This window comes from Erithacus rubecula (genome assembly GCF_903797595.1).
Source record: "Erithacus rubecula genome assembly, chromosome: 5".
Classification (NCBI taxonomy): Eukaryota; Metazoa; Chordata; class Aves; order Passeriformes; family Muscicapidae; genus Erithacus; species Erithacus rubecula.
Window position 1 is genome coordinate 13,618,599 of NC_136687.1, and position 14,760 is coordinate 13,633,358.

Genomic DNA, 14,760 nt, shown 5'->3' on the forward strand with positions numbered 1-14,760 from the left:
ACTCTCATAATATTTTAACTCTGTGCAAATCACTTCTGACAGACTTTTGTGCAACAAAACAAGGGAGAACCAAACATAAGGTAGTTAAGCAAGATCTTTTTTATTTAAATGAGCTGGGAACATTTTCTCAAATTAAAAATAGAAACTTTTAAAAATCTGAAGTTCTGAACATTACATATACACATATGCTACATCCTGTCAATTAGAAATGTTTCCATTTATGAAATAAAAATGAAAAATTTAAGGTTATTCTGGATTAAAGACTAGTATCACTTTTCAGCATTTCTTTAAAATTATAATAATGATGTACAGAATTATCTCTACTTCAAGACAATGAACTCTGTTTGAAACAAAGTGAACAATACTGATAGATGAAGAGATACTATTTTAGATCAATATATTGACTACTTCACTTGCCAGAAGGTTTTACATAGTAAAATATGGTAACATAGTTTTGGCCTTGTTCATAAAGTCTGCTGTTAACTAATTCATCAGTTCAACCATTTGCCTAAATTCAAGGAAAAACTCTAACAGTACAAATGTTAAATCCAATTGCTAAACAGATTTGAATGTCAATATTGTAAATCACAGTTTAATATTATGTAGCAAAAATACTATCACTGCCTCCAAAAGAGCCACAGTGATACTATTAAGGACATTACAGAAGTGGGTCTGAAAGAAGAAAAGGAAGATAGAGAATGTAAAGCATTCTAAAAATCATCAACATAGGACATCCCTCATGCTCTTTTTGAGTACTACTGAACTCTAGAAAGCTTAGCTTTTTCACTACATTATGCATCCCACATATTCCTGACCCTCCCACCCAAAGTTTAAAAACAAACTTCTCCAAAAAGTCCCCTTCAGGTCTATACAGCAAAACCCACTAAATATTAAATAATTAAGAAAAAAAAAAAAAATGAAGAGGGAGACAACAAAACTGCAGCTGAGCTTCTGAGACACACAGAGACACTATGGACCCCATTACAATCCAAATTTAGTCCAATGTAGTCATTCAAGAGCACCAAATAGCAACACTGATCATGCTGGTAAATTCATTTGTGAAGAGTATTATACAATATTAAAATCTTAACTAAACACTTAGAAGTTTTAAGAAAAATGTATATACAAAAGTCTCTGTATACAAAATGTATTTTTATGTAAACGTGTATGTACTGTATTTAACACAAATCAACAATTTAAGATAAGAACTTGAACAATTTTAAGAGAATTACTACACAAAGGCTGTTAATCTACTTAATTTATATACTGTGATGTATAAGGTAGAAAGCCCAGTGTAAAAAAGTAAAAAACTAAAAGAACATTTTAATTCAAGCCTTGAACAGTGGTATTTGAGAGGCAGTGCCTTGATCACAAAATATTCTGTACAGTAGTTTATGGCAGAACATTCAATAGTACATTGGGATTTACAGTACAGCTGACATAAAACAAGTGGCTCAGGATTTGTCAGACGAATGGAAAAGCCAATATGCTTGGAAGAAAAATGATGTGCTCCCATAGAAGAGTCTTGAGCCTCATTTATATAGCCTGGAAATAACAACAAAAACAATTCAGGAAAAAATTCATAAAGACTGAATTTTAATGTAATATAAACAGAACAAACGGATGCATTTTATTATGAACATCAATATGACAGATTAACCTTTTTTTGTTTTAGACCTTACAGCCCACTCAAGTTGCAGCAATCAGAGCAGCCCTTCCTAAAATAGTAAAGTAGTAATAGATCTAAAATTGATTTAAGCTTATTACTTACCCCTTAACGTTTCCAGTATGTGTTACCACTGTTCCACAGAGCTACATGAGAAAAAAAAAAAAACAAACATATCATTTTCTTTTGCCCACAAATGGAACTGTGCCTACACAGAAATACTGCATCTAACTTAGGTGAGACAAGCTCAGTTGGCCTAAGATACTCTCAATATTTTACTCATTTAATCAAGCATTTTTCAAACAAGAGGAAGTGGGTTCATGGTTTTCTTCACCAACCTTTCGGGTTATCTTGTTTCATGATTGAAATGAATACTTGCACTGCCTATTTAACACCTCTCTCTTGCAAATTTAATCCAGCCTCACATTTTGATCTCACAAAAATGGTGGCTGCATTTGAGGTTATTTGTATCTCTGACATGTGTATAAAAATACCTGTGTGAGACATGCAGCTCTGACTTGCATTTACATGTCCTAGTGTTACAAAAATATTTGCATCTCTTTTCAGCAAAATTATCCAACAGATTTTGAAGGATAAAAATCCCCCAATCCTATGGGATTCTTTACACATGCAAAAGTATAGGTGTACAGAGGTCTATTCAAAGTCATATAGCTATCAAAGTATCTCCTAAAGTAATTTGTAGGAAATGAGAAAAATCAAGAATAGCATAAAAGCAAAGAGTATGCTGAAATGAAAATTAAAATCAAGATTTTATTCATATGGGAATTCCATACTGAGAAATTCAAAGCATGTATGCCATAATTAGCAGTTTTTCAAATTACCTCCATTAGCACATCAGAAGACATCACTGCATCAAACTGAATCTTTAAATTTTATCATGTTATCAAAATAAGTCAGGACCAGACCAGTGGATCTTGTGTAAAAGATTATTTTATGCTAGTTATTTTTAGGTTGTTCAGCAATACTGAATTGAACTATTTATCCATGACTGAAATATCATAAGAAAACATGCTATGAACCTCAAGCATATTAAAAGTAATATAAAAGATTCAAAGACCAGAAAAGGAATTCTAAAGCCTGGGAAATTATTCATTTTCTTTTATGTAAAATACTGAAAGTCATTAAAACTGAGAGTCCTTAGATATGCCAGTGGAGAGATCTTCTGACTTAAACTCCTTGTCAGTTAATTTGGGGAGTAAGCACCCTTAAGGTGCACAACAGACCACAACAATTGTGATCATAAATATCACTAAAAATATTTTTATATGAAGACTTCCTTTAGAAGGAGATATGGAATAAAGATTTGTTCAGTAATAAATTATTGTAAAATACAGTTCTAGATAATAATAACTATCCTCATCACTGTAATCATCATCAGATGTAACCAAACTTAAGAGCTCTCTCTATTCACATGTTATTTAAAGCACAGTGGTGTCCTTCTCTATACTCCACCTATCCATTCAGTCATGAAGTTGCAAAGTAAGGCACAGTGAGCTACAGATTTCAAACATAAATTTAATTCTTTCCGAAGCAATTTGCAAATTTTGCAAAACCAAATAATGAAGTTGTGGGATACTGAATATTATCCCCCTGGAAACAGAGTCTTGCAGTTAATGTTCTACAGCACAGAAGCTGCAGAGGCAGAAAATAACTCCAATGTCCTCCTTTTTTAAATGTAACTTGAGCTTCTTGCTTTATGATTCTAGTCCTACCCATGCACAAACACCCATTTTCTATGGTCATGCTTTCTGAATACCTGCAGAACCAGGACATCTCTTCTCACCACTTTTAAAAAAACCCTACTTAGGAGTAAAAATGCATTTCCATCCTATCACTTTCATCTGCTATAAGAGCATTTTAATAGGTTTGTCAATTTAAGACCACCCACTGTGCTGACTAAATTACTGATTACATGGATTTTTAAGATCAGATTTACCAATTACTTTAAGTTGCAGGAAATTACTTCTATATCTGCTGTTATGTAAAGAATATTTGAGAAATAAACATCCTACAGCATTTGCTATAGTGAATAATCATGCAAAAAAAAAAAAAAATCCCAGAGAATTAGGAGATTCACTCTAAAGCATGAAGAAAATTGGAAATGTGATTAAAAGAGAAGCTGAAGTAAGGATACATGAAGGCATGCAGTTTCAGACTTGGTTTACCTTGTAAAAACAGGATTGTGTATACCATATAAATGCTCTTTATGATAACCATTATTACCATTTTCCGTACTGTAATAAAATAAATATACCAAGAAAGACCATGTTAACTATAAGATGCACTATGTACAATATGGCTTCTAAGACATGGACATGGATGATGGCATTATATGCAAAGTTAAACTGTGTCTGTACAATAGAATATAACTTTTCCTTTGTAACATTCAAGAGTTATGGCATAATTATAATCTTATATTTTATAGTATTTTTATATCCTCCAAAAATCAATAAATTATTTTTCTATTTTGTTGAGTTGGAGACTCTAATATAATCTATCAAGTCTGGAGAAACAGAACATGTTACCTATTTTGAAGTAACAAGTTACATTAAAAATATAAACCCTCCCACATTAACAAAATAATTTAATAAATATCAGTAAAAATGTCTTACATTTTCATGGATATATTTTCAAAACTAAAAAACACAGAAAAGGAGGAGTAATTAACTAGACACTAATAAGTGAGTAATTTCTGCTGTACATGCCTGCTTCTGCTCTACTGACTTGTGAATGTGCAATGAAAAACAACCACTGTGGAATGGGAGAAATGCAGTGCACAGGCTAACTGAACAATGAGCAAAAAACAAGGAACAGAAAAGAAAACAGTAAAAAAACTGATAGGAAAATACGTAAGAATAGTTATCATAAAGTAAAATGCCAAGTCCCTGAGACAGAGGAACTGCAATTGAAAAAGGAAAGACTGGTTAGGAATAACTAAGACAGCAAGAAAGCAAATAATTAATTCAAGGAGACTGAAAATCAGGCACAATTCACTTTAACAGCTTACTTAGCAAAGCTAATGACTTGCACATTTGGAAGTGATTTATATAAATGCTGCTCACAAAGCTCTGAAGACCTCATTTTGACATAAGATTCTCAAAGTCAGAGCCAGCACTATCTGCATTCATGGCAAGTCCAGGCTAGCAAAGGCCACCTGCATGAAGCACTTTGCAGGCACTGACCCCAATCTGCACCATTACACATGAACATGCAGTTCTAATCTGGCAGGACAGGTTTAAGAATTAGAGAGCCTTCACTGAAACACTAGAAAAATCCATTTACCATTTAGCTTATTTTGGAATATATACTTACTCATCATAAACATCCTCTGTATCCATCCTACGATAGTATTTAGAGAGTTTTACAGCAAAAATTATGGCAGGAATTAGAAACATTGAAGAGCCTCCCAAACCAAACCAGAAGGTATTCTGTAACAAAAGCAAGAATAAAATCAAGGAAAAAAGGTAATGGAGAAAACTAATTAAAAATAAGTAAAGTACTGAACACCCTGATACTCTAACCATTATTACCAAAAAACACAGCAGAAATTAGTTATTGCAGCTCTTGTCAAAATACGAGTTTCCAGCACTTTCTCAAGGCACTTTATAATTTGTAAACTATAACCTGCAGCCTTATTTGTATAACTAATTTAATTATTATACAGCTGAATTGAGTTATCACCTGGTGTTAAAATGATGATTTTTGAGATTTGATTTGTATTAGCTGGAGGCATTTGTATTGGCTGGAGGCATTTTGACTTCCAAGCGACTCAGCTAAGTTCTATCATCAGGAAAATCAAGGACCACCTCTCACCAGATGGGTAATGCCCTCACAAAGGAGAACAGAAGCTCTGAAATGTATGAGCTAATCAATGAGTACAACATAGATTACAAGATTGTCATGGTTAAGCATTAGCCAGATCAAACATTTCATGGTTAAGCATTATCAAGGCCAGAGTGTTTTGGCTTTGACTGATTTACATGTATTATTGGTAGTGTGATTAGGATCTGACTGAAAGTGCCATAAAGTTAAGTATGTTAGGAGGCATTCTAGATACTTTCCAGGCACATGGTGTCTTACTTTACTTCTAATGCATGCTGTCCTTTTTCCAAGTTCTTTTGGCAAGATGAAAAAGTCAATATTGCCCTTCTATCCTGCTACTTCTCCGAAACACAGAAATTAATCAAGATCTGTCTGATACAAGTCTAGTGATAAAAACTCATTCAGGTTTTCTAGATTTCAGGAAAGATACCTGAAAAAGTTTTTCCTTAGTATTTTCCACTCACTTCCGGCCCACATCTCACACCTAAAGGTTATCAATAGTTACAGATGAAGCTTCAGATCTTTGTTTTTCCATTTTTTGTTTCAAGGTGGTGCAGAATCAGTTAATTTTACAGAACTTCTGCTAATAGAAGCTTAAGTTTACTGAAAATCTAGAAAGTCCAGCACTGGTTTGTTTGTCTTTGGACTTGATCCAGGGCAGAACATTTTCCTTGCATAACTTTGTATGTGATACTTTTTTATCTTACTTCAGAATAGTCTAGCCAGAATAATTAAACACAGATGTATGTTCAAGGAATTTTCCCCTTGATGCCCAAATTCTGAGTAACAAAATGTTTCTTACCACAGAATCAGCTATATAGCTGCATAAAAAAATATCTACTGCTGTATCTATCACATTGGCAATAGGCTTGCATGCTGCTACTTCCATGGAAATCTGAAAAAAAAATTAAAAAATTACAGTTTTAAGTACCTAACAGAAAAAGAATCTCTAAACTTGCTTACTGTTATAGTTTACTAAATTGTTATGTCTTACCCTTATCCAAATTCAAAATAAATAACAGTAAAATATGCTATCAACTGAAAGGCTTTTAAACATCAGTGTACTTTTTCAAAGGCTGTAGCTGAAGAGAAAAATAAAACAAGATGCTAATAACATCAATTTGAACTATGCAGGCTCAGGTTCAGTACAGTACTAACACAAATGGTGGATTTCAGGCCAGCCCTGAAAATAATACTGTTAAATTTGTACTGCATTCCAACCAACACAATTCATCATTTTCATTTTGAAAATACAACAAAACTATAGGAAACTGATTTTTCCACTCACAGTAAGTACAAATGCATTAAAACCTGATACTATAAACAGGCTATCAAAGTAACATTATTATTATTATTATTATTATTGATTTTATTACTAATACTGTTCAAATTTCTTATTTTTAAACACAGCATCTCTCAATAAAGTAAATGCATCTTACCGACTCCTTGACCCACTCAGTGTACTGCTCAAAGTAGCCAATTATGGTATCCACATACTTTTTTGTCTCCTAGGACCAGATCAAAGAGAACAAAAGCAAGTTAATCTCTATCTCCCTAACACCATAAATGAATGTACTTTGATCAAATAGAGCTTACCTGCACAATAACTTGAGAAGCGTTGTTATTTATGAGATTTTGGGCAGCATTAACAGCACTAATGACATTTTTCACCTTAACCTGGACAGAAAGAGATGCTGTTTAATATAAACAAATCCCCTCCAGGCTGTTGCAATGGTTCTACAGCCACTGCCAGGTATCTACTCTCTTGATAAACCAGCATCACTGTCCTGTCAAAACCTGACAAAAAATGCAATTCCAGACAGAACCCGAGCTGCCAAAGGACTCATGATCATCTCAATATTGTCTCATTCTGAAAAGTGATGTGTCAGTGATTATGGCATGGTATCTTGTCCTCAAACCTACATAACTAATTTATATACTTGGATAAGTTATCTCCCACTCTCTTTCCTTAAACCAATGTCTGCATATACACTACAGACACACAAAGTGCACAGGAAGAAAACAGTGGGCCATATACCATTGCAACAACTCTTGATGGCTGAAGTAGGATTCTGTACAGCCAGAATATGCCCCTAATCAATTACCTGAAGGACTGATATGTTTTTTCAATGTATGCACAACCCCATAAATTCTCTCACAGAACACACACAAAGGACAGTGTATACAGAGCCTGAAAATGTAGAGATGTTTCTTAAATATCCTTTAGAGTCAAATATCACCCGTTCCTTACAAACACCTCATGTCATGGCTTTCAGTATCACCCCGTTTCAAATCACAGATTCTAACAGATATCTAACTACTGTGCTGCTGTAGATGGGTGAAAATTGCAATGAGAAGCACTAAGGCAGGTAATTCTTATAAAGCTGTAATGCCACTAGCGTGGCTGGAGTCTTGCTACCAGAGCCAAGTCAGGCTGGTGGCTGAAAGCTTTACTTCCAGGAAAGCAATCATCCTATTGCTCACTCTCTGCCAGACTGAAGCCAGCTGGTCTCACTGTGGTGCAGGCACTACTTAGAGGGGAAACATGGGCTGCCCTGGAAAAGCCTCTACACAGATCTAGGAATCCAGAGCAAGGCTGATGGTGCAGAACCAGAAGGGTAATGAGTACAACCTAAAAAAACCAGACCCCAGTGGGAGCTGGGCATGGAACAAAAAATGGTTAAGGATGTTAATCACAAAGATCTCTTTTCTAAGTTGTACTTTTGCCTTGTGTTTTTTGTTTGTTCCCCCCAGGTTTTGCTTTCAGGGATTCTAGAAAAGAAGTCCCTATGCTCTGAGGAAAATGAGTAACACACTATACTGACTGGTACTGAAGCCTATTTTATCACCTTACAGCTCAGTTTACAATTCATACTCTCAAAACCATCCCAAATCTTCTTTTTTTTTTTAGTTTTTCATTTTATGTAGAAGAGAGATCTAAATCCAGATTACTTCCTCAATGCATTACAATCTCTTGCAATAATGGAACAGCTAGAAATAGAAGAAAACTGTACTGAAAATATATGCCCTGCATATGCACATAAATACAAAGAAGCTCCTGTTGCCAGAAAGAACAGCTTACCATAAGTTCAGATGATGTCCTCTTCAGTAACCTAATGCTCTGATTTAAAGTGCTCTATTGGAAAGGAGGGGAGAAAAAAAAGCTTCAAGTCACTACTATAGGTAAGAGCCCACCTGTTTTAGGCTTATATTCATGCTTTGATATTTTATAGATTATTTTGTTATTAATAATACATATCACATTGTATACAACAGCAACAACAACTGCATTAAAATCAATACATTGTGGGTTTAATAACTGAATCAGTAGTCCATCAACAGCACTGATTTAATTCAAGTTAGATGCAATAAACTAAGATTGGAGGGAAAATGGAACAGTTATACTCAGACCCCAAGTTCAGAGAATTATATACTGTGCAATTTCTGAAGGGAAAAAGCACTTACCCTAGCTTTAACATATTTCTTGACAGTCAGTTTTTGTAAAAGAAAAAAGAGATGAGAATAATTAGGAGTTAATTGGGAAAGAACAGCATAGAATCAGAGTGGACCAGAAGACCTAGCATTTCTCTGTAAGTGGTACAGACACACAAGATCAGATTCTAGGATAAACTAAAAGTCTTCATGTTATGTAGAGGAAAAAGCAACACCTAACATGCAGGAGATTCACAGCTTGATACTATCCAAGTCTGTGTCAAAATAAAGCAGAATCAGGTCTTTTGCACCTTTCATAGCATCAATAAAAAAGACTGGCTCTACATACTACTCCCAGGAGCTTCCAATTCCAACACTATTAGCTGACTGCTAACTCCAAGAAATAAGAGTCAAAGTGATAATGGCTTTTATTACTGAAGACCACTGACAAGCAAAAAAGAAAATGAGTGATTTAGGGGGCTTTAGGGTTAAGAGTTGTATAAAGTTCTCTCCTGCTGCTTCTTCTATTCATATATAATCACAAATAGCTATAGAAAAAAATGGGGAAGAAAAAGGCAATTTTTTTAGACAGCATTATAAAATGGTAGTATTTTAACTAAGAAAACTATATAATACATACTTTAGCCAGATTACTCTTCATTGATACAATCTGTGCTCATTGAAGTCCACCTTTCTAACCTCTTTAAGAGATTTAGAGATTTGTATTTTCTACAAGTATGTTTCAGTATTGCTTTAATGTTTTACCATAGCTTGCTCCAGTGGAACTACTTGCTGGTTATGAATCATTCGAATGTTGTTTGCATGTCCTTTTAAGGCATTTTCCAGTGCTCCTTTTGGCTGCAAAAAGATGCAATGGTGCAGTATTGTTCAGTTACTTCAAAGCTTTCCAACAAAGCAAAAAACAATGAAAGCTACACATCCACTCCAGAATAACTCATGCTAAAAATGGTACATAGCAAAATGAATTCCTCAACACAAGGAGGGAAAAAAAAACCAACACTGAATTAATAATTCAAACTTCAGCAATAAAAGCAGACACACTACCTTGCTTTTCTGGCTATAACACTATCAGGACAGATTTAACTGAAGGGAATTTTCACATGATGCACTAAGTAATTTTACATACAGAAGAGTGAGCACATCTCCCACGCACTCGCCACAAGCCAAACTGCAAGAACCCTGCAGCACTGCACCCCAGCTGGGACAAGCATCTCCCAGTCATGGGTACTTGCTTCTGTTTTGGAAATGTGGACATCACCCTGAGGCACCCTCTTCCTTCTGAGGGGCACAGAATTTGAAGTATTTTCAGACAGTCACTTGAAAAAGACACCTGTGAAGGGCATTTCCTATTTTTGTGGCTCCCACCTTTCAGTCAGAAGATATGAGTTTCTGTTGGGATTTTCAAGCCCAAATGCCTGTCTGGAGCTCATGCCCATTGCCAAATAGCATAAAATTTGGTTTTACTCTCAGATATAAATTTGTTTTCCATTTACTTTTGATGGCAAAACCATTTGGTTCCCTGCATACACATGGAATCCACACTGCTAACTCAATTTTGGAGGTGTAATAATAACAATGGCAGCCCTCAGTGCCCAGAGATGTGCTTGTTTCCTATGAAGTGTTCACTCAGCTGGTCACTGAGCAGCTTCAAGATGCTTCACCTCCCATATTGACAAAGTGAATCCATTTACCTAACACCATATGTTGGTGGTATTGCTCCTTGCTCCATACCCTGACCCCTTGGTTTGATCCAAGTTTTATTACAGTCTAAAAAGCTACATTAAATTTTGTGTAAGGTGCCAAAAGATGCAAACTAGACACCCAAAATTAATTAATTCTGTAAGTTTTTAGTTTATTTTTACTTGGTTCTAAGAGCTATCACTACTAACAAAGTGAGATTATAAAATTACCTTGGAAACCAGTACGATTTTTTTTAACAATCTGAATTTTACAATACATTATATTATTGGGGTTTTTTAAAGACATTTCATAGATACACTAAATAGCATATAAAGGAAGAAAGAAAAACATACACTGTAACAGTGAACACATTCACTTATTTACACAATTATTCCTTTTTATATGTCTGATTTATTCTCAATTCTGATGCTTCCTTAAGAGTCTTCTACAAAAAATAGTGAAAGCAACCTACCAGCACATTACACTTTCCTTTATGGAACTATGTTTGAAAAATCCCAGCTCTCACTTAAGAGCTGTCTAACCTTGACAAAAGTGCACGTGTGGCAGGAAAAAACCCTAAATCAAACCAAAAAACCCAGCAACAAGTAAGATTAATGATGCAAGAGGAGGAAGGAACACACCAGGAGCCTCCCCAGTGCCCTCCTCCACTTGAGGGGGGACAGATATTCGAACAAGATGGTCTCACTCTGCTCTGTCCCTCAGTGATCCAAGAAATTGTAGTAGATGTGCAATGTAGCTTTTCTGTTATGCTGCAGTGTGCATCACAGTGCAAGAATCTGTCTTGGGCCACCATCCAAACCATGACACTCATTCTGAAAAGTGGGTATGACCTGACCTGGACATGCATAACAAACAGATCAACTGAACAGTCACTGTCTGTTAATGCAGATCTGTGCCACTTACAGATTCACTGTGGGCAATGTTGTAGCAATACCCTCTGACCATTGTTCTGCATTCAAAAAGCCCTTCAGAGAAGACAGGGGTTTTTTTGTGCATTCTCCATTCACAATGGACCTTCAGTTCTCACTGTAGTCCTTACAAGCTGCCATAGTATTAATTTTGTTGCTAATTAAAAAATCTCCTGCTCACGAACTGAAAAAAATTAATTCAAATATTTTTTTTCCATCATGATCCAACCAATTTTTTTTCCAACTGGGACCCTAAAATGTAAAGACCATAATAGGAAATACTGAAATGGACCATTCCCCTCATTGCACAAGCAAAGAGTAGAATTAAGAAAATACACTTTCAAAGCAGAAAATGTACAAGAGTATACAAAAGCCAATAATTGGTAACATTTAAAATACAGCTCATATGCAACGCTTTTCTTCAATGTTTTTTCTTAAATGCACCAGGTATGCAAATGTTTGAAGTACAAAAATTCCCCCATATAAAGTCTACTTTGCTATGTATTAATCCTTATATGATATACAAATTATATATTTTATCTATGATTATATTGCTGAATTGAACTTACCAGCTGGTCTGCTCTTGCTTCTAAATCATTAGCAAATGAGAGAAGATCAACCTTCGTAACACTTTTGTTGATCTGAAACATAATGTGAGCAGTAAGAAAAGGAGTATGTTGTTATTTTATTTACAGACAGTTTGCACTTAACTATAATGCCTACTCTGTCTACTCTTATTTATTAACTTAAGTGCTTTTTTCCCAACTTGTTTGAACCTCCAAAATATGATGCTTCACACAAAAGCAGATTTTGGTGTTTTGCCTGTTGGTAAACAAACATTTTATTTTATGTTTTGTGCCAGTCATGTCTGTAGTTGTACAGCCTCACCTCTGTCAAATATGCTGAAAAGTCTATCCCATCTATTCCCGAGGAGCTGAAATTCAGAAGATTCTCCTTCCCAATTTCATCCAGCAGAATGATTTTGCTGAGGTTTATCTGAATGTGTTCAATTTTAAGTGCTACATCTTCTGTATACTGAGAGAGAAACAAAAGAAAGTACAAAAGTAGTTTGCAACCAGCACATACTCAAGCTATAGCCTCTGCCCAAAGTATCCTGCTCTTGCTGACTCCTCACTTCCATGAAGAAGCACACATTGATTTTTTGCTCACATTAGTTTAATGTTCTAATGTTCTAATGTTCAGGCCATGTTCTAATCTGCCTTTTTCTCTTTCACAGCAATGGATTACTTGCCTTCCATTCTGTTTTAACTAACATCCCTCCAGGAAACGTTATCCTTTAAGAATGTTAAGTTCTACCCCTGGCCCTAAGTAAGGAATCTAGAAAAGTCAGTATCTCAGTTGTGGCCAGGACAAACACTCCTTGCCACAGGACTGGATGAGAGTCCTCTAAATACCTTTAGTGGTGACTAAAGGTGATTGGTTATTGTTACCTGAACCTTTCTGCATTGCACCCAACCTATGTTACCTGCAGGGGCTGCAGAGCTACCTACAGTTGAGGAATCTGAAAACCTGATTTCCTCTGCAGCCTCCTCCATTAGTCCATTGTGGAAACTCAAAGTAACTTTCCCTCTTAGTGAACCTGCCTATTAATTTACATTGTCTATTAACCTAGGGCAGGACTGTATCTATCAGGTGGGTACAGTCCCTGGCAAAATGGAGCAATCCCCAAGGGGTTTCTGTAACGAAGAAAGGTACTACAGGCAACCCCAAAATTAGTACAGTCCTGTAATGACAGTGCAATGATATATCACTAGAGCTTAACTGAAAAGACTATTTTACCCCAACTACTTCCAACCAAAATTAGAATAATTCTTAGAATCAAGGTACATCATATCCTGGATCAACATAAATCTGACTGGAATGAAAGAACACACCCAGACAGATGTTTATATAAAAAGAAGACTGTCACTGAACACCATAAAGTCTTTGGAAGATATACTTCAACCTTCCACACAAATTTCAAAGTTAAAACAAACATATTATCAGAACATTAAAACAAGCACATCAGAAAATCCTCCCTGGCCCACTTCCCTGACAAAAAAAATACCTTATTTGTAAATAAAATTATTTCTTTCAGATTAGATTGATCAGCTCCTGCCTCCCTGTAGGATGTTTTGTGTATAAAATCTGAAATACCATAAAACTCAGACATGCTATATGGTGTTTCAAGAGCCAACATCCTTTAGAAACATGCACTCACTCAGTTTCTTTACTTACCACACTTATATTTAAAAGCTCATTGATATTAAACAGATGTTCTAGGTGAAGGGAAGTATAAATTCCTTTGTTTTCCTTGCAGTCACTGAAAGAATACAAATACACAGATCAGCCTAAAAACCACCTTGAGGACCAATACTAACAGAATTATTAAAATGTTTTCTTATTCTAAGAAAATCAGTCCTTTAGAAAACAAAATACTAATTATATTTTTGAAGCTCAGACAATAAGAGAAGTGATTAACAGTTTCTGAAAGATGCAAATTATTTTATCAATTAGCTTGACTGGTATTGTCATACAGTAGCATCCTGACTATCTCTAATAACTCATATATAGGAAAAATTTGGTTTTGCTTGTGAATCACTATAACCAGAATGTCTTCTGGAACATGTGCAATTTTTAGATGTACTCAAAATATGAAGCATAGAAGATACCACAAAAACAGTATGTATAAACTGAATGAAATAGAAGACTTAAATATGAACTGAATTAAACATTAATCATAACTCTAATACCTGTACACCTTTTCAAAAGTCAAGTTAACATTTGGATTTTTGAAGATGATGCCAGCAAGATAGTTTTTCCAGTGCTTATTTAGTAGGTAAGGTGTATCCAAGACCTAGAAGACAAAATTCAGTAATGTTACTATAATTTCAAGTTTATGTATTTATTCATGTGATCTTTTGACATATAACCACATCTAAGCTTATCACCCACTAACAAAAATACAAGCAAAACAGCAAATTCAAACTCTCTGGTGCGGAAAGTGAATATTAAAGCTCCCCATTACCAAAGAACAACTGAATAAAAAAAGTCTGTCTCCAAAGGAAGACAGCCATGCAGCACTAATACTGCAAAGCAAATTAAACCAAGAAAGGATGAATGTCTCTATTTGGTTTGTAAGTAGCAAGTAAAACCAGATCCAAATTCACTTGAAGTATCCTATAAAAA

The 14,760-nt window shown here is 35.0% G+C and overlaps 1 protein-coding gene across 5 annotated transcripts in view; it reads right to left on the minus strand.

Moving 5' to 3' along the window:
* Nucleotides 1-76: 76 nt before the first annotated feature.
* PROM1 (prominin 1) overlaps nucleotides 77-14,760 on the minus strand; it is a 58,719-nt gene continuing 44,035 nt past the window's right edge. For 3 of the 5 annotated variants that reach the window (XM_079307422.1, XM_079307424.1, XM_079307423.1), the window contains 12 exons: nucleotides 14,325-14,428; nucleotides 13,810-13,894; nucleotides 12,460-12,606; nucleotides 12,141-12,212; nucleotides 9,707-9,799; nucleotides 8,592-8,645; nucleotides 7,106-7,186; nucleotides 6,949-7,017; nucleotides 6,312-6,404; nucleotides 5,000-5,115; nucleotides 1,772-1,812; nucleotides 77-1,545 (listed from right to left, as the gene is read on the minus strand). In XM_079307422.1, coding sequence (XP_079163548.1) covers nucleotides 1,794-1,812; nucleotides 5,000-5,115; nucleotides 6,312-6,404; nucleotides 6,949-7,017; nucleotides 7,106-7,186; nucleotides 8,592-8,645; nucleotides 9,707-9,799; nucleotides 12,141-12,212; nucleotides 12,460-12,606; nucleotides 13,810-13,894; nucleotides 14,325-14,428 — 933 coding nt within the window. In that variant the 3' untranslated portion in view covers nucleotides 77-1,545; nucleotides 1,772-1,793. Of the gene's footprint in view, nucleotides 1,546-1,771; nucleotides 1,813-3,852; nucleotides 3,922-4,999; nucleotides 5,116-6,311; nucleotides 6,405-6,948; nucleotides 7,018-7,105; nucleotides 7,187-8,591; nucleotides 8,646-9,706; nucleotides 9,800-12,140; nucleotides 12,213-12,459; nucleotides 12,607-13,809; nucleotides 13,895-14,324; nucleotides 14,429-14,760 lie in introns of all 5 variants that reach the window. The other 2 variants (XM_079307420.1, XM_079307421.1) reach the window with 1 other exon arrangement.